This window comes from Eucyclogobius newberryi, unplaced genomic scaffold (genome assembly GCF_026437365.1).
Source record: "Eucyclogobius newberryi isolate DKJ021-1_F unplaced genomic scaffold, fEucNew1.0.hap1 SCAF_22, whole genome shotgun sequence".
In the NCBI taxonomy this organism is placed as follows: domain Eukaryota; kingdom Metazoa; phylum Chordata; class Actinopteri; order Gobiiformes; family Gobiidae; genus Eucyclogobius; species Eucyclogobius newberryi.
In genome coordinates this window covers 15,809,477-15,828,954 of record NW_027315857.1, presented here as the reverse complement: position 1 = coordinate 15,828,954, position 19,478 = coordinate 15,809,477, and the positions used below count along the sequence as shown (strand labels likewise).

General features: G+C 41.3%; 1 protein-coding gene across 1 annotated transcript in view; it reads right to left on the bottom strand.

The window, feature by feature from the left end:
* LOC140372169 (B-cell scaffold protein with ankyrin repeats-like) overlaps positions 1-19,478 on the bottom strand; it is a 49,587-nt gene that overhangs the window by 25,388 nt on the left and 4,721 nt on the right. The window contains exons 7-9 of the mRNA XM_072459450.1: positions 17,835-18,031; positions 8,447-8,510; positions 8,056-8,262 (exon numbers count right to left, since the gene is read on the bottom strand). Of these exons, the coding sequence (XP_072315551.1) occupies positions 8,056-8,262; positions 8,447-8,510; positions 17,835-18,031 (468 nt within the window). The remainder of the gene's footprint in view (positions 1-8,055; positions 8,263-8,446; positions 8,511-17,834; positions 18,032-19,478) is intronic.

Genomic DNA, 19,478 nt, shown 5'->3' with positions numbered 1-19,478 from the left:
TTTCCAAATGACATGATATTTTGAACAAAATTCTAATTTGCCATCCTGATCATGAAAGTATGAGAGCCAAAGTCATATTTTGTACGGCGTAACCGTAGCGATGACAGAAACATCCCATGTTATCCTTATGGGAAAATCGTAGAATCGCTCAAATCACATTTTTACGCTTCACACTTTAACGAACTCCTCCTAGGGCGATTGTCCGATCAAGTTCATATTTGGAGAATATCATCTACACAAGCGGGGCATCAAAACGTATCCATATTTTGATTCTAAGTGCTACGGTCTCTGTGTGGCGGACCCGCAAATATATGTCAGAAATGGGAAAACAGCGAAATCTCTAAAATGACCACATTTTTACGCTTCACACTTTAACGAACTCCTCCCAGGGCGATTGCCCGATCAAGCTCATATTTGGGGAAAATCATCTACACAAACGGGGCATCAAAAGTTATCCATATTTTGATTTTAAGTGGTACGGTCTCTGTGCCGTGGAGCTGCAAATATACTGTCACAAATGGGAAAAACGCCAAATCCTTGAAATGTTCACATTTACGCTTCACACTTTAACAAACTCCTCCTAGTGCGTTTGGCCCACCGATCTCAAAATCGGTGTACCTCCTCTATACAAGTGGGGCATCAAAAGTTATTCAAATTTTATGGATAACATTTACGGTCTCTGTGCAGCTGAGCCGCAAACTTTTCGCAGAATTTGGACTATTTGGCCTTCAGAGTGGCCTATAAACAAGAGTTTTTCCAAATGACATGACATTTTGCACACAATTCTCATTTGCCATTCCCAAAATAAAAGTATGGGAGCCAAAGTCATATTTGGTAAAGCGTAGCCGTAGCGATGACAGAAACATCCCATGTTATCCCTATGGGGAAACCGCAAAATCTCTAAAATGACCACATTTTTACACTTCACACTTTAACAAACTCCTCCTAGGGCGATTATCCGATCAAGTTCATATTTGGGGAGAATCATCTACACAAGCGGGGCATCAAAGGTTATCCATATTTTTATTCCAAGTGTCACGGTCTCTGTGCGCTGGAGCTGCACATTTGACCGATATTTGTCTTCATTTGCACTGGTTAAGCACAGCATTGTACATGTCCAATGTGTCACTGTCTTAGTTCTTAGACAATTGCGTTAGCGCCAACTCTGTAAAATGCAGAGAGCAGAGTCGGAAGGCTGGCGGCCCGCGAGGGCCGTTGGATGCCGCTTGCGGCTTTAATTCTTTCTTCTTCTTCTTCTTCTTCTCGGGACCAACCCCCCTATTTTTCACCCAGTGAACATTGACGAAAAGTCACAAAAATGTTCACACCTCTAAAAATCGTGCCTCTCTACATTCTGGCTATTTCCCTTTTCTAAAATAAAAAAAAATTGGCGCGTCAGCGCCCCCAAATGTACCAAAAATGCATTGAGAGATGGGAAATGACCCAAAAAAAATCTGATCGTAGAATCATGAAATTTGGCGCAGAGGTAGATGGTGACAAGAGAAGTAAAAAATATTATTACGGCAACGCCGTCCGCCCAACCAAATGTCGGCCATATTGCTTCAAAAATGGCTAAACATGACTTCGGAGTTTTTCCAAACGTCGTACTTTTACGAACTCCTCCCAGGGCGTTGGCCCTAAAAAGCTGAAATTTGGTGAAAATGCTACTGAGGAGTGGGACATCAAAAGTTATCCAAATTACATTGATACCTCTCACGGTCTCGGTGCGGCGAAGCCGCAAACTGTAGCTAGAATTTCAGAAATCTCCCATATTTAAAATTTCTGCCGTTTGCGCAGATAAAGTCCGAATTGCGTCAAATTAGAATCAGTTGTTAAACTCTTTGCCCTAAACCTACTTGAAGTGAAATAAATTAATTTGGCGCCACAGCGCCCCCTACAGATTTTATATGGAGGTTAAATGTTTAGTTTTGCGAAATTATATGAAATTTGACACACAACTCAATTTTGGCATCCCCATCAAAAAAGTCAATGAGACCCATGTCATAATTCTTATGGCGTTGCCGTAACGATGACCGAAACCTTTCATGTTATTCCAATGGGGAATTCGCCAGAACATGTTTACATTTTAGACTTTCACAAACTCCTCCCAGGGCGTTAGACATATTAACCTGAAATTTGGTGAGACTCATCTTCAGGACCATCAAAAGTTATCCACATTTTTATTCAAAGAGTCACGGTGTCTGTGCGGCAAAGCCGCACATTTTGCCAAGAATTCAAAATAAAATAGCTTTTTGATGGTAAAACAAAGGGGAGATGTGACAGCGTCACAGATTCAGCAGTAGATGTAATAAAAGGACAATTGGTCCGCTCCTCTTGCGGCGTGGCGGCGGCGTGGCGAGGGCCGATCATTGCCGCTTGCGGCTATATTTCTTTCTTCTTCTTCTTCTTCTTCTGCGCTTTGAGCTCTAATTTGACCCCCTGAACATGCTCAAAAACTCACCAAACTTTGCCCAAAATTCAGAATCGGCGAAAAATTTAGTTTTTTCTGGGCCATGTTTTTTTTCCGTCAAAAAATGGCGCGACAGCGCCACCGACAAAAGTCAAAATACATTGCGCCTATGGGAGACGCCCCGCAGTCAACTTTGTCGTAGAGCTACGAAATTCGGGACACGCATTCCTCTCGTGAGGACAAAAAAAAATATTATTGTGGCCACGCCCCCAGACATACCCTATGGCCGCCATCTTCCTTTGAAAATGAAAACACGCTGAGTCAGCTATTTTGTTCACGTCAAACTTTGACGAACTCCTCCTAGGGCGTTTTGCCCACCGACTTCAAAATTGGTGTACGTCCTCTAGACAAGTGGGGCATCTAAAGTTATCCACATTTTTGGGATACCTTTTACGGTCTGTGTGCGGCGCAGCCGCAAAGTTGGACAACTTATTTTTGAGATATTGCAATTCTAAAAATTGCTCCCATTTGATCAAAACGAGTCTGATTAGGACTGTTGTTAAACTTTCAAGTTTGGACCAGTTTAGGATGACAAAATTGAAATGGGCGCCATAGCGCCCCCTACAAAGTTGCCTTTGAGTGAACATTGATGGACAAAAACTGGTTTTACACAAATGTTCAAAACTTTGCCCAAAATTCTATTTTTGGGTCCCGAGCAAAAGGCCAATCAAACTTATGCCTTAATTTTTACGGCGTAGCCGTAGCCATGACGGAAACCTCCCATGTTATCCCTATGGGAAAGTCGCTAAATCTCTCCAATATCCACATTTTTCTGTTTCACACTTTAACGAACTCCTAGGGCGTTTTGCCCACCGACCTCAAAATCGGTGTACATCCTCTAGACAAGTGGGGCATCTAAAGTTATCCAAATTTTAAGGATAACTTTTACGGTCTCTGTGCGACAGAGCCGCAAACGTTTCCCTGAATTCTGACTTTTTGGCCTTCAGAGTGGCCTATAAACAATAGAGTTTTTCCAAAGGACATGATATTACGCACAAAATTCTAATTTGCCATCCTGATCATAAAAGTATGAGACCCAAAGTCATATTTTGTACGGCGTAACCGTAGCGATGACAGAAAAATTCCATGTTATCCTTATGGGAAAATCGCGAAATCGCTCAAATCACAACATTTTTACGCTTCACACTTTAACCAACTCCTCCTAGGGCGATTGTCCGATCAAACTCATATTTGGGGAAAATCATCTACACAAGCGGGGCATCAAAAGTTATCCATATTTTGATTCTAAGTGCTACGGTCTCTGTGTGGCGGACCCGCAAATATATGTCACAAATGGGAAAACAGCGAAATCTCTAAAATGACCACATTTTTACGCTTCACACTTTAACGAACTCCTCCTAGGGCGAATACCCGATCATGTTCATATTTGGGGAAAATCATCTACACAAACGGGGCATAAAAAGTTAGGAGCTGCAAATATACTGTCACAAATGGGAAAAACGCTAAATCTATGAAATGTTCACATTTATGCTTCACACTTTAACAAACTCCAACGTGGGCAATAGCTCGATCAAGCTTAATTTTTGGGAATATCATTTACACAAGTGGGGCATCAAAAGTTATCCATATTTATATTCTAAGTGCTACGGTCTCTGTGCGGCGGAGCAGCACATTTGACTGACACTTGTGTTCATTTGCACTGGATTGGCCATGTCCAATGTGTCGCCGTCTGTCAAGTTCTTTTTAATTCAACACACAATAAGGGCGCCATCTTTATCAAGTCTGCGGCCCGCGAGGGCCGTTGGATGCCGCTTGCGGCTTTAATTTCTTCTTCTTCTTCTTCTTCTTCTTCTTCTTCTTCTTCTTCTTCTTCTTCTTCTTCTTCTTCTTCTTCTTCTTCTTCTTCTTCTTCTTCTTCTTCTTCTTCTTCTTCTTCTTCTTCTTCTTCGTCTTCTTCTTCTTCTTCTTCTTCTTCTCCTCTTTCTCTTTCTCTTTTGCGCTCTGGAGACAGGGACGATGGAAAACATGTGTAATGACTTATTCTGGCTGACTTGCTGCTAAGGCCAAAATTGGTTGCAGATGGCGGCCCCGCTGAGAAAGAGAGTGGATTTGGGGGTAGTCCACTGGTCCTTTAGTCAACTCGCCGGGGAGGCCCTTTTGAGCAAGAAACCGCTTATTTTGGGCGCGGGTAATTAGTGATTTCATACCGTCTTCGGGGACGCTGGGCGCTTTCTGTTTAGATTAGGCTTTTAATCATTTACAGCAAGGTCATTTCTTGATATTTCAATCTCATAAAGAACTCATAAAAAGAACAGCACTGCAGGCGAATTTACAAAAGTACATCAACAACACTGCAGAGAAGTCGTGCAAAACTGAAAAAGCAAGGTAATTTAATGCTCCTACTGCATCATGTCGTAGAACTAGCAGTAGTAGTACATGTAAACTGGCCTTATGTATATTTATAGCAGCGATTGTATCACATTCAGTGGTAGTAACACGGTAAAGGAAGCGTTTGCATAACTACAACAACAGTATTCAAAATGGCCTAATATCAAATCCCACGACTGCAGAAAATGTGGTAAGTGAACTAACGTTTACTTAAAAACACTCATTACTACTTGACTAATATCATATCAAAGTGTTGAAATGTTGAAATACAAAATATGATGTTTGTATTGACACTGCATCTAGTATCCAGCCTGTCCCTTTGTGTTGATTTTTTTTTATTGAATACGAATGCTGTTTGTTAAAGAAATACTGCATTTTGATATAATATTGAAAATGTATAATATCGTAAGTTTGTCAATTAGAATAGAGCGTGCCCCAGGAGATGGAAATTGGCTTGTAGCTAAATCAGGTATTTTAAGATTAATGTTATCCGTAAATAAAATAAAATAAAGTGTAATCTCCCAAACAAAAGTATAAAGTGATATTTGAACTTACAGATATTTACAGGAACATTTTGGCACATCTGATGCATTGTTAAAATATCGTCTGAATATAGTTATCAGAAAATATCGATAGTTTTGTCAATATTTTTCGCCCCTATAACCTACACATACTATTTCCTCTATCAGACCAATGTTTGTTATCTAATTTATTTACAGAATTGCCTCCATAACACGACTACAAGTTTGTCTCAGTGATTTGCTTTGATCTTTGGAGATGACACAGTTTCAAATGTTTACACTTGCTCGATGAAAAAGGGTCTCTTAATGATTCATGCCCTTAATAACACCCGTCACTTTTGGATGTTTCGATCTAATCCAATATTCATGGCGCTTAAATTGAAGAGAACAGCAGCCTCTGAAGCTCGGGGTCCGCCTGACTTCCTGCGCTCGGTTTGTTACAGCAGCAGCACAGTGCGAGCCGTGTTCTTGTGGCTAATGGGATCAAAACAAACTTCACTTTCTCCGCCGTCTGCTCTACACCGCTCCAAAAACCCAAATGCCTGTACACATTCACGAAAGGGCTGCTTCTACCTCTCTTTAACGCTTAACAGGTAGTGAATGTTGAAAAAAAAATCTGGTTAAGGTTCAAATATCGCTGAAAAAGAGTGTACCATACTCGTCCACTTGTACTATCGGCAGGTGACTATGGACCAGTAGATTCACTCTGTCACTGCATCCAACAGATCAGTTTGTGGATGCAAAACAACTTCTTTCAGCTGAACTCAGACAAGACTGAAATAATTGTTTTTGGCCCACAGAAACAAAGAGAAAGTGTTAGCGGTCACCTCCAGAGTCTCGCTCTAAAACCTACAAACCAAATTAGAAATCTGGGGGTAATAATGGACTCAGACTTGAACTTTAACAGCCACGTCAAATCAATAACATCAGCAGCTTTTTACCATCTAAAAAACATTGCCAAAATCAAAAATATAGTGTCAAAACCAGATTTAGAGAGACTTATCCACGCGTTTGTCTCCAGTAGATTAGACTGTAACGGCCTGCTCACTGGTCTCTCCAAACGAGCTGTAAAACAGCTGCAGTACATCCAGAACGCTGCTGCTCGGGTCCTGACCAGAACCAGGAAGTACCATCACATTAGTCCTGTTCTCAGGTCTCTGCACTGGCTCCTGTGGCTCAGAGAATAGACTTTAAAGCAGCTCTGCTTGTGTACAAGTCTCTCCATGGCCTAGCACCAAAGTACATCTTGGATATGTTAGTGCCATATGAACCATCTCGGACTCTGAGGACCTCAGGGACCGGCCTCCTGCTGGTGCCCAGAGTCAGGACAAAACATGGGGAATCTGCGTTTCAGTTTTATGCAGCTAAAATCTGGAACAGTCTTCCTGAAGATGTGAGACAGGCTTCTAATCTGACAATGTTCAAATCTAAGCTAAAAACAGTTTTGTTTAGCTGCGCATATGACTGAAAGGATTTTTTCTTTGCACTCTTCTCTTTTGTTTGTGATTTTATTAGTTTAGAAAATCAGTTGGATTGATAATTTTTAATTTAGTTAATTTTATTGTATTTCTGTAATTTCTTTGTGATTTGAATGCATTTTTCCTGCTGTGAAGCACTTTGAATTGCCTTGTGTATGAAATGTGCTCTACAAATAAACTTGCCTTGCCTTGCCTTACTGCCTTTAACTTAATACTCATTACTAATCAATTATATTATTTACCATGTTAATTTCTTCCAATTTTTTGCTGTTATTTGAAGTTTTCTTTTTTTTTTTGTTAAACCTGCCCCAGGAAATGTAAATTGGCTTGTAGCTAAATGTTTTTTCTCTTGGAGATTAATGTTATTTGTGCACTGTCCATGTTTTGAATAAAATAAATAAATAAAATAAATGAAATAAAATAACTAAATAAATAAATCAAATGCATTCATAAATAAAAAATAAAAAAAGATTAATTTGCATTCATGGCAGTTTAGAATCGGATTGTCTGGTAATTCTTGTGACAGATTTTGAAAATGTTGACAGCGTTGTACGTAACTTTTAATCCAAATACCAAATTGACTAAAACATAAGCATGTTTTTCATTTTGGATGGTGTTATTGGACTAAAACTGTATAAAAAGAGTCTTTACTGTGAGTGGGCTTGGAGTCTTGGGGCTTACTTGGCTTGGAGGAGGGCCACCTGCTTGTTTCCATGGCAATGTTGGTCCTTTAGCTATAATATTCCACAGTCTGGCAACTGCAAGCTTGGTTTTAACTTTATATTCTTATTATGCAGGTAACTTTCCACTTTTACAAATTATAAACTGTGATTAATTAAAGCTAAACCCACTCTAAATTGTATAAATCTAACCTATTCATTCATTTAAATCTTGTTTTAAGACATTTCTGCTAAATAAATGGTAAATAAGTTGGATTATTATGCTTATTTAATGCATTCTTGATTTCAAGGGCACTTTTGCCTATATAAGTTCTTCAGTATCAACAACTTTTTAAAATGAAAGTCTGGCTCCCAGTACCAGATGATTGATTTTACAATAAACACAAACGGGCTGTTGATGATCTCTAAAGGCATCCCGGGTTCCGTTATGATTGCATTTTAAAGCAATTTCAGAAAGTGCAACACACACTTAAAAAGCCTAATATTGTAGAAAAGTTAATTGGTCGCAAACCTCCACATCCAGGTGAGAAGCCCCCTCAGGTCACACCGCGTTTTACCTTTAACGTAGCTGATCCTGTCTTCGGTACTCTGCGGGCGCGGCGCGGGTGCCGGGGGCCGGTTAGCGATCGCCACAGCCGGGTTTCGACTCTCGGCGGCGTCACACGCATCGCTGAGCCCGAACATGGTGTAGGGGTCTTCTTCCACCCCCTCCCCTGCGTCGCCCTCTCGCTGCTCTTTCCGACTGCTCGCAATGGAAGCGCTCCCTGTGAACAAACTGTTAACCACTCGTTTCTGGTGAAGTTCATGCTGTTTTCTCAAGTGCCACTACACATTTAGACTGTCAGCGTGAGAGGAGCTGTTCAAATGAGAACCAGAATGATGCACACAGATTGAAGAAAAAAAAAAGAAGAGGATTTGACGATAGTTTCATTTTCCATTCTCTCGTACCTGCGGCGCTCATGATTTCGTACACGCTGGAGTCTGCGGCGTCGTCCCCCGGGCCGATCGTCTTCTGCAACAACAGAGCAGAAACGACTGTCTTACAACTCCGTCATATCCAAGGAGCTTATTTAAATGCATCCAAATCGTTGCTGTTTAGGCTGCACGACAGACACTCAGCAAAGTGAGATGGGCGAGAATTTGCTGAATGTCACTTCTCACTCTTCACCCGTTTGCACTTATTTCTCTAAATACAAACAAAGCTATGGGCTAAATAAAAAGTGGAATGCATTCAGTTGAAAGATAGTGACTACTGGGTTTAAAGCTGTGCGTCTCACTGCTTCTAGAGTCAGTCATTTGTGGTATTGTCCAATTTTAGCCCTAGTTTTGATCTGGTATAGCCGTAGTTTCAACCTGGTTTAGACCTGGTTTAGACCTGGTTTAGACCTGGTTAAGACCTGGTTTAGACCTGGTTTAGCCATAGTTTAGACCTGGTTCAGCCCTAGTTTAGACCTAGTTTAGCCCTAGTTTAGACCTGGTTTTGCCCTAGTTTAGACCTGGTTCAGCCCTAGTTTGGACTTGGTTTAGCCCTAGTTTAGACTTGGTTCAGCCCTAGTTTAGACCTGGTCCAGCCATAGTTTAGACTTGGTTCAGCCCTAGTTTAGACCTGGTTTAGCCCTAGTTTAGACCTGGTTTAGCCCTAGTTTAGACCTGGTCCAGCCATAGTTTAGACTTGGTTCAGCCCTAGTTTAGACCTGGTTTAGCCCTAGTTTAGACCTGGTTTAGCCCTAGTTTAGACCTGGTTAAGACCTGGTTTAGACCTGGTTCAGCCCTAATTTAGACCTGGTTTAGCCCTAGTTTCGACCTGGTTTATCCCTAGTTTAGACCTGGTTTAGACCTAGTTTAGTCCTGGTTTAGACCTGGTTTAGCCCTAGTTTAGACGCGTTACTGTCCTGTTGTGGATGCGCCTTAATAATAGAAACATGTCCATTGGTTTCCTGTTCAAAACTGCTGGACTGAGGTGGGGTAGGGGAAAACTCAAATGCAGGACAATAACAGGATTACTCAAACATACATGAACCCATCAAAATACAAATGTCAGTAAGTTAATGATGAGGGAACGCTGGTACAACAACATAAAACATACAACAACTTAAAAGTGTATATTAATGCTTTGTATTAAAAAAATTCAAATTAAATTAAATTTTATTGTACATGTACTTTTAAATCTACTGCCAGTACTACTGCAATGAACCATGGCAATATTGGTAGTTATTCGCCGCAGCAATAGCAGTTTGTAGTGAGAAGTAGGACTAACAAATGTGCTAAATTTAAACTGGAACCATTGGATTACATTCTAAACTAGTTCATTGACTTTGTCATTTCAGTGCGTTTAACAGTCTCACGTTGACATTTCTCACCATATCTGCTGTGGCTCGGCTCACCTAGAGGCAATTTGAAGGAATGATACAGAGATGTTCTTTATCACAACATCCACTCAGTTTCCTCGACTGTCAGAGCAGCCGAGCACGTTTGCTAATAACATGCTGAGGGGTGTACGGTCCGGGGCATGATCAGGGTAATTATGAAATCAGACATCTTCCCCTCTCACTACAAGCATGTCATTTGGTGAGCAACTCTGGCCCGAATTACTGACGCAGTGTAGAAATCACAGATAACAATACTTCGCACATATTTTACGCCCCGGTTTTTAATTATTGTTGAATTAGAGGTGGATCAGGGCTGCCAGAAGAATTTTTGCTCACACTTTTTCGTATTGTATTGTATTTTTAGTATATGGTAATGTTATAGTCTGTTTATGATCCAGATAATGATTATTAAAAGCAGGGGTGTCCAAACTTTTTATATCATTGGCTGCGTGATGAAACACAGATGAAGCTGAGGGTCGATCAGGGCCATAAAAGTGGTTAAAACAGTGACATTTCAAAAGGTTGAATTCAGCACAGGTTAGATTGAGCTTCAAGACTTATAACCTCAATAGTACAATCTAAAAACTTTATAAAAGGGTTTTAAAGCTTGCCAGAAAATAAATGCAGTACTTGATGCTGTTTGGGCCAATTCTACAGGAAGCGGATTAAAAGGGTTAACACTAGTCACTGTTTTTGAGAGTAAGAAAAACTAAAGAAATTAAAATCACAATACAAAAAAGTGGGGGGAAAAAAGAACAGAAAGTTGCAGTTTACTTTCCCATGCAATAAAAGTGATATTTTTGCACCCGTATGAAGCCTGTGTGCATAGAACAATCATACACTGTACATAGTGTCTCTTCCTGCATTTGCCATTTCAGCAACATGGCCCACATCTCCACCACAGCAGCAGAATCTTTTCCCTCCAAGGCCCTAAAGTGATTCCCTAAAGTGATTTTCCCCGACAAATCTATTGCACATTATGTATAAGATATCATATTTCTGTATATATCTGGATTGCATTGTAGCGTCATAACATGAATGAACAAATTTCGCATTTAAGGTGAAGTAACTAATATAGGTATAGGACATATAAGTAGTAGTCATATTTATTTCAAGTAGTAGTCCTTTTTTTCTCATGTGTGACTAAACAGCAGGACTGAGACTGAGGAGTATAAAATGTAATAGAATGTCAGGAACTCCCTTTTTGGACTGCATAAACTGGCAGCAAGATTCAAACTACTATTTGGAAGTATTGAAATAGCAAACGAATGGTTAGACTTTGTTCATAATACAGCGACATGTAAATAAAGTACCATGACCACTCTTCTTCTGACTCTTCTCTGCTATAAGTGATGTCAGACATATTCATCCAGAGTATTTTAATCAAAGAAGCAATGCACTTATACATTTTGCAAACAGATGATAATTCGCATTCCATTTCGCAAGCTAAATCAATTATTTCCAAACGCGCATATGTATTCCAACCCTCAAAATAAGGCGGTGAATTGTCTTCCCTGTCAATCATGTACCATGTACCGGTATGCCATGCGTCTGACTTTGATTAAGCGATCTTTCACACAACACCAGGCTTTGGCTCCATCTGCAGTTCCTAAGCAACACAACCCCCCCTCACATTACTCGATTCCTCTCGCCGCCAATGACTTATCGGCCGCGTTACTTAACAGTGGAGGTTCAGCGTACGGCCCAACAGGTAGAGGACTGGATAATTACCAACGCAGCACGTGTAGTAAATTATAAGAAAAGGGACGCTGCGTTGCCTGGTATGTTCAACTGTGCAGTCCTCCTCACCGATTGGCATGCCCGGGCTTTATTTACTAACCACGCAGATGCTAAATGGTTTTACAGATGTACGACGCGGCAGGAGCTCCGGGCTTGTTTCAGCGCAAATTCACTTCGCCAGGAACAGCGGTAATCTCAATTGAATCTCACCCAGCGAAACAGCGAGAGCGTGAATCTATCCCCGGCTTGAACTAATGGTCATTGTGTTGTATGCACTGCAAAAGTGCTCTGAAGCCACTTAGCTCCACTGGTGTTAGAATACACTGCTACTTCAAATATTGTCGCCCCATACTATCAGTAAAACTCAGATGTTATTGCTTCTACTTATGCCACATATTTGATAACTATTGCTATGAATACGCCAGCTACTTTGAAGCCACTTTGTCCCGCATGTGTTATTTTGTAGTTATGCATGTGACCGTCAGTATCTACTACTGCAGCTACGGTTAACTATTACTACTGCTAATGCTACTGCTACTACCATGGGTGCTAACTAACATGACTGAATGCAACACTGTGACACCTGCTACCATTGAAATAACAGCTTCTGCTACATTTATTCATTTTCACAAAATTATTATAAAACGTAATTTAGTATTGCTATAGGATTTTTACTGGGCTAAAAAAAAAGCAACGGGCTGAATTCATGTATAAACACTTAACATTAAACTAAACTTTCAACTTGCCAAACTCTGGATAATCCATGGGTTTCAGAGTGGTAATAATAGTAGTAATAATCTAGTGCTGTTCCTTTTGCAACTAAAAATAAACAATATAATATATATATATATATATATATATATATATATATATATATATATATATATATATATATATATATATATATATATTTTGAATGATGAAAGAAAAGAAAAAACAAATTTAAACCCATGAATAGGAAAATGCTTCCAGTGGATGTAAGATTCTCTCTAAAATGTTTTTTAGAGAGAATCTTACATCTTACTTTATGTTACTTAATATTATATTAATATTTGCTGAACTGTGAGAGATGCCACCTGCACAATCCAAACTTTTAATAAAGGTTTGAAAACTGGATTTACTGAGGGGAGTGTTTCCAATGAAATGTTCTCTGAAATTCAAACTAAACATTTGCTGGGGTATTTTGAAAGAACTCTCTTGATAATGTGTGACAAAACAGCTCTCTTTTTTCTAGACTGAGGATTGGTGTTAAAAGGGATGGGAAAGGACCGGTGAGTCTGAATTCAAAGAAGCTCAAATAAAAGTCTAGGAGCTATATCCTTTTTTCAACCTACTATTTCGAAGCACTGGTATTCAAATAACAAACAAAATGATAAGCCTTTGTTCATAATAAATACCACTCTATGCAGTTGATGTCAAACACATTTATTCAAAGTCTATGCACTATGTAACTTTTCTCGCAGGGGGTCTACCATCTGCTTGTCTCCATGGAGATGTTATCGCTTTGCCTGGCTGGAATGTTCCACAGTGTGAAATTAAACTCCTCAACCTCGCTTTTATTAGATTACAGGTGTTTTCCTGGATAAAAATATACTTTTATTACAGTGAACAGAGTTGCCTCTGTTGACCTCCTGTTCGTCTCCATGGAGATAGAAGTTTATCCCATGAAGAGAGTCAGGTGGTGGACCTCAACAAAAAGTTACATGGTACACCTTAAAAACTTTCATTTGAATATTTAAAATATTTAAATGAAATATTTAAAATTAGAACCTAAAACAAGGTTCTATTTACCAGGAGTCATCATCCTGGTGCCCGCGGGCCCCTGGGGCCCCTGGGGGCCCTTTGGGGTTCTCTCAGGTGCCCGTATGGACCTGTTCTAACCAAAGCTTAGTGTTTCACCAAAACACCACTAGGCTTATTTATAGAGCTGGACATGTAGAGACTGCAACAAATGAGATAACCAGCTCCATGGCACTTTTTATTCTTTCTTTCAAAATACACCCAGTAGTCACGTAGTTGCAAGCCTCTAAATTGACTTAACAAGCGCGTGGGAAATGTTGCCGTGTTTAGATCACGACAGCAATGTTTTAATTCGAAGACAAGCAAAATAACAAAACAAATAAAACTCGCTACTTTAGTTAGTGACAGGAATAGGCTGTTACAGAGAGCGGAGGAGGAGCTGTCAGCGTAGGACAGATAAAGCACCACAATCAGACCTGGACCAACCCAGAACTAAACCAGGACTTAACAAGTTTTAAATCAGAACTCGCACAGGACTGAAATGAAGACTGACACACTGAGCCACAGGAGGAGAAACTGTGGGAAAGACTAAGTCCTCAAATTTCAATGAAGACTATTTTCTTGTATTTCCTTTGCACCTTTAGGATGTATTTTGACAATTACATTAGTTTGCTGATTGAAGGAGTTAGATTTAATACAAAGCTATTCGATTTCCTGCTATTTTGTTATTAAAACTCAACGGTTAAAAATGTGGTACACTGGACCAGCTCTATACTCTCCATCAGGTGCTCGAGGGTTCATGGGAGTTTGCCCAACCAGTCCACATGTGCTTTGTGGATCTGAAGAAGGCGTTCGACCGTCTCCCTCGTGATGTCCTTTGGGGGGTGCTCCGGGAGTATGGGGTCCGGGGCAGGAGCTGTGTTCTCATTGGCGGCAATAAGTCAGACCTGTTCCCAGTGCATGTTGGACTGTTCCAGGGCTGCCCTTTGTCACCGGTTCTGTTCATTGCTTTAATGGACAGAATTTGTTGACGCAGTCAGGGGTCGGAGGGTGTCCGGTTTGGGGACCACAGGATCTCATCTCTGCTGTTTGCAGACGATGTTGTCCTGATGGCTCCATCAAACCCGGACCTGCAACATGCACTGGGACGGTTTGCAGCCGAGTGTGAAGCGGCTGGGATGAGAATCAGCACCTCCAAATCCGAGGCCATGGTTCTCGACCGGAAAAAGGTGGCTTGCCCTCTCCAGGTGGGTGGGGTGTCCTTGCCCCAAGTGGAGGAGTTCAAGTATCTCTGGGTCTTGTACACAAGTGAGGGAAGGATGGAGCGTGAGATTGACGGTTGGATCGCTGCATCGGACTGTTGAGTCGAATCTCTGAGTCGAAAGACAAAGCTCTCGATTTAACGATCAATCTACGTTCTACCCTCACCTATGGTCATGAGCTTTGGGTAATGACCGAAAGGACAAGATCACGGATACAAGCGGTGGCTGAGCTCTCCTTTAGAGATAGGGTGAGGAGCTCAGTCACACGGGAGGAGCTCAGAGTAGAGCCACTGCTCCTCCAGCTGAGGTGACTCGGGCATCTGTTCCGGATGCCTCCTGGTCGCCTCCCTGGGGAGGTGTTCCAGGCATGTCCCACGGGGAAAAGGCCCCGGGCAGACACCCTCTGACCCCTGACTGCGTCAAGAAACCCCTGACTGCACTGGAGGGACTATGTCTCTCGGCTTGCCTGGGAACGCCTCGGGACCCCTTGGAGGAGTTGAAAATAGTGTCTGGGGTGAGGGAAGTCTGCTGCCCCCGCAACCCAGAAGACCACTGCTATATACAGCATTTGCGCCCGGATTTAGCATTTGTTAACACAATCATCATAAATTTAGAATCAACACCTTTGAAGAAAAGAGTAGTGCCTTGGTCGATGAGCCAAGTTTACAACCCACTATTAAAATATTAAATATGTGTTGTTGTGGATATGTTGATGGTAATTACCGCATGGCGGCTCGATATTCCGGGCGGAGGACATAAACAGTGTGAACGGGAGCGCAGCCATTTCTATATTTGTATTCCAGTTATGCTCTTGAATTATTCAACTTTTCCTCGCTGGAGCAGTTCACAGCTAATTAACAAAGGAGCTCGGTGCTTGCGTGGACCAGTGGCTCTGACGCTGCTCTGAGTGAGTGATTCAGGCTGAGCGAGGAGCTAGCTGGGGACCCATCCATCCAGTGCTTATTGACAACGCTTCTGCCGAATCACCCAGCACCAGCCCGATTAATTGGAGGTGGGAAACGTTGCTAATGGGTTAGGAAGAGCTAAACAACGGGAGGCATGGAGAGAGTTTAACATCAAGAATATCCCTTGAGTATTGAGTGCAATTTTTCTTCAATTCAATGTCAAGATTTCTTAATGGATAACTCAGCTTGTGTTTTGTATTGCGGTGTGGAGAGAGACGTTCAACATATTTACAGATGATAATTGATTTTTGAACACTGAGGACCAAACCTGTTGGTCATAAAGCAGCACAAGTTTGACTTAAAGACACTTCCAGGATTGTGGCTCTATTACTGGATGCAGACAGCACACAGCGGTCTTATTTAAACCCTAAATGCCTTGCCCAGACTGACTAGATAGCTAGGTTGCTACGTTGGAGGGCTCCTAAAACGCTACACCACTACACACTGCAGTGAAACTAAATAGTATATATGGAAATTGCATGTGCTGCTTTTCATTTAACATTTTAATCTCTGCTTATTCACTAGCACAAGCCTTAACCCTGTGTCGCTTCTAGCTGTTGGCATGGATGTAATTAGTCTTTCATGAAATCCACACAGAAATGTCAGTCACCCGAGTGTGTCTAACCAGTGCAGTGAAGGTCTGGTCCCAGTGGGGCGACCTGTGTTTGACTGTGCTCTCCTGTCAGCTCACTGTAGGCCCCCGCTCTCATCACACTCACTTCCTATTAGCCCCTTTTGCAATGACGATATACAAACATTATGAACATTCGCAACAGCTGTAGACTGCTCTAATGTACCTCGAGGGACAATTCTCCATAGGTTAACGTCAGACAAAGTTTTGATTTGCACGGCGCGGGTAAATGCGGTGTAACAGCTATTATAGAGCTGAATCACTGAGCTATAGCACGCTGCCTCTCGCAAACTGATTTAATTTAACGCTTGATGTAGGTTGTAAAGGACCAGCTCTTTTCAGTTATTATGGACTGTATTTGTTCTATTCTTGGCCAATTATGCAGCTTCTTTTACTTGTCACAATATACTGTGCACGTGCTACGAGCTCATTAAAGTAGTCTGAGGCCTGTTGGAGAAACCACCAGTGGACAAGTACAGTGGCCTCACTCACTGCTTTTCTCCATGTGTTTTTCATAATATAACTATGTTTGTGCTTCTGAAATCATGCAGCCCTTGTGTTCATTGCAGCCTAGTCTTTTTTTCATTGTAATAGCCTCCAGTGTAATGAAAAAATGTGTTTTATTGTTCAATATTAAACGCTGTTGTCTTTGTGGTGAGGCTTTCATTCACATGAATTTCGTTTTATGAATGAAAAGATTTACATTATGGGTTTACAGGTTTGTGGCTCAAACAAAATATGTTTTGTGTGTCAGCTCAACTTTCCCATTCAAGTTCATGTCCTTAGCGTCTTATGAAATTAGCATTGGAAAGAAAATTATAATGCTAGTGTCCTCTAGCGTTATCAAATAAGCGGATGTGTGCATGTACGGGATCTATTAAATGTAGATTGCGACTCATTAGTGGGCAAGTGGTTGCTCTTGTGTTTCTCTAAGTAAAGCGGGAAATGGAGGGTTAGGCAAGGAAAGACCTCTTCAGATTAGCATGAGTAAATGCTAAACATTATACTGGAAAATTTCAACAGAAGCGGCTGCATTAATTCCCTGAGTGTATGCTGAGTGTGCGCTCGCCCGGCCCCAGTGCACGCATGAGCAAGCAGGCCTTTCCTCACTGGGGTGTTCCATTAGAAACCCCAGAGTGATGAGAGCGGGGCCAAAGTGTCCGCCCACTTAGCGCTCCCGTCTTCTCTGAGGCTGGGTGAAGGTGAGGGGCCGGGGTCTGATCCAGGTCACCCCCCCCCCCCACACACACACACACACACACACACCTCTCTGCTCTCTCTGGCTCTTTATTATTGATGAAGCTCCACTTACTCTACACACTGCTGATGCTCGAAGGCATTCCTGCTGCAACGGCGTCAACAGTCCCACCATACTGTTGTTTGGATTTTGCAGATACCAAAAACCTTCAATATTGTTCTATTATGTCAAAAATAGCGGGCAATACCCCTATATTTTCTTTAAATTAGCTCACAAACCACAGACATGAAACCTGCCCTCTCATATTGGCATTTTGAAGGCTAGAGTAGCTTCATTGTAGATAAAGGATAATAACACTACTTATCACAAGACTGTAAGCATGTGTAAATTAGATTAAGCATGTGTAAATTATGATATTATATTATTATTACCAGTTTTTCCTGCAGTAACACATGAAGCTCGGCGTGGCCATGGTGCAACGCAATCTCAATCGGCGTGTGTCCATGGCGATTGGCTGTCCGGACTGCCCTCTCTGCGCAGGGACATTGTAGTAGCACACTCGACAGGCTCTTCAAACCATGCTGGGCTGCCAAGTGAAGCATTGTGGGTACTTCTGAGTCATGGCTTTCTGGAGAGTACACCAACGAATGCAGTTTAGACTCGTAATGCACATTTGTACGATAGCGTAATTACTCACAAATATTCAAGTAGAAGTATACTGAGGGGGATTAAGTGATTAAGTGAGTTTTTTTTAAGGATTTTTTTGGCCCGTTGGCTTTATTAGACAGGATAGGATAGCTTGAAATGGAGATGAGACTGGGGGAGGACATGCAGCAAATCACCAAAGCAAAAGTCTTAATACCGTATTTTCTGGAGTATAAGTCGCACCAGCCAAAAAATGCACAATAGAGAAGAAAAAAACATATATAAGTTGCACTGCAGTATGAAAGGCAGTTGCAAGTGTGAAATTAACAATATCACATAAAAGTTGCTCCGGAGTAACTAATATAAGTCGCACCCCGGCCAAAACTATGAAAAAAGGTGCAACTTATAGTAAAAAAAATACGGTAGCTACATTGAACAACTATGAAATGTATATCTATTTTTTATATTTTAATGTTGAATTAAGTAAAAGAGTAATACTAATATGGAGTAAATGTACAACAAGTATCTATATATGCAGACCTAATATTTTAAAATGCCTTATCAATTACTACCATTGACCGCTATGTTCCAAAGGTGCAGCATTATAGCAAAGTGGTGCATTGTGGGTACTTGAATAATGAATAATGGCTGTGTGGAAAGTAAATCCGTCCTCCTAATTGAAATGGGCATTACTAACAAAGTGCCATCAGAGGTTGGGCAGTTGCATGATTGTACATTACGCCACACTTCCTCCTTCAGGTGATGGTTCTGAATCGCTCTAATGTGACGTGAGCGCGGAGACAAAGCTGCTCAGAGGCTCATATTGACCTGTTTGTCTTGGAAACATTTCCTCTTGCCCTTTTAAGCAGAATTAATGATCAATCTCGGAGCTGATGAAGCCATCAATCTGCCACAGAATGAGCCCGGGAGTAATGCAGGCCTCTCATAGTGGATAATGTGTGTGCAGAAAGAAAGATGACTGGCAGTGTTTTTGATGCATAATGGGTGCTTAAACATCCCATTCAGTGTCAATCTAAAGGGACATTTTGTACATGCACTTAAATGGTCCATAAAATCAGGTTTTGTTCCATTTGAGAAGATGAATGTACACAGACAAACATTTCTTTAATGGACTATGGTTTGTGGATGGGTTCTCTGTGTGTCTTGGATCAGTTCTACTTCAGGTGCTACATGAAAGTCTCCTGGTACGCTAAGTTATGTTGTATGTCCCTCCCCACTCTTCACTCCTGCCAGCTTTACATCAGTCTAGTCTAATATGCCATGGTTCTGTCCTCACATTCACAGTTAACGTGCATAAATGACAATAAACAGGCTGAACGATATTATAAATGTGTTAAGGCTGTTAAGTATTGTGATATCTTTGTTATGGTAATGTAGTAGTAGTAGTAGTAGTAGTTGTAGTTGTAGTT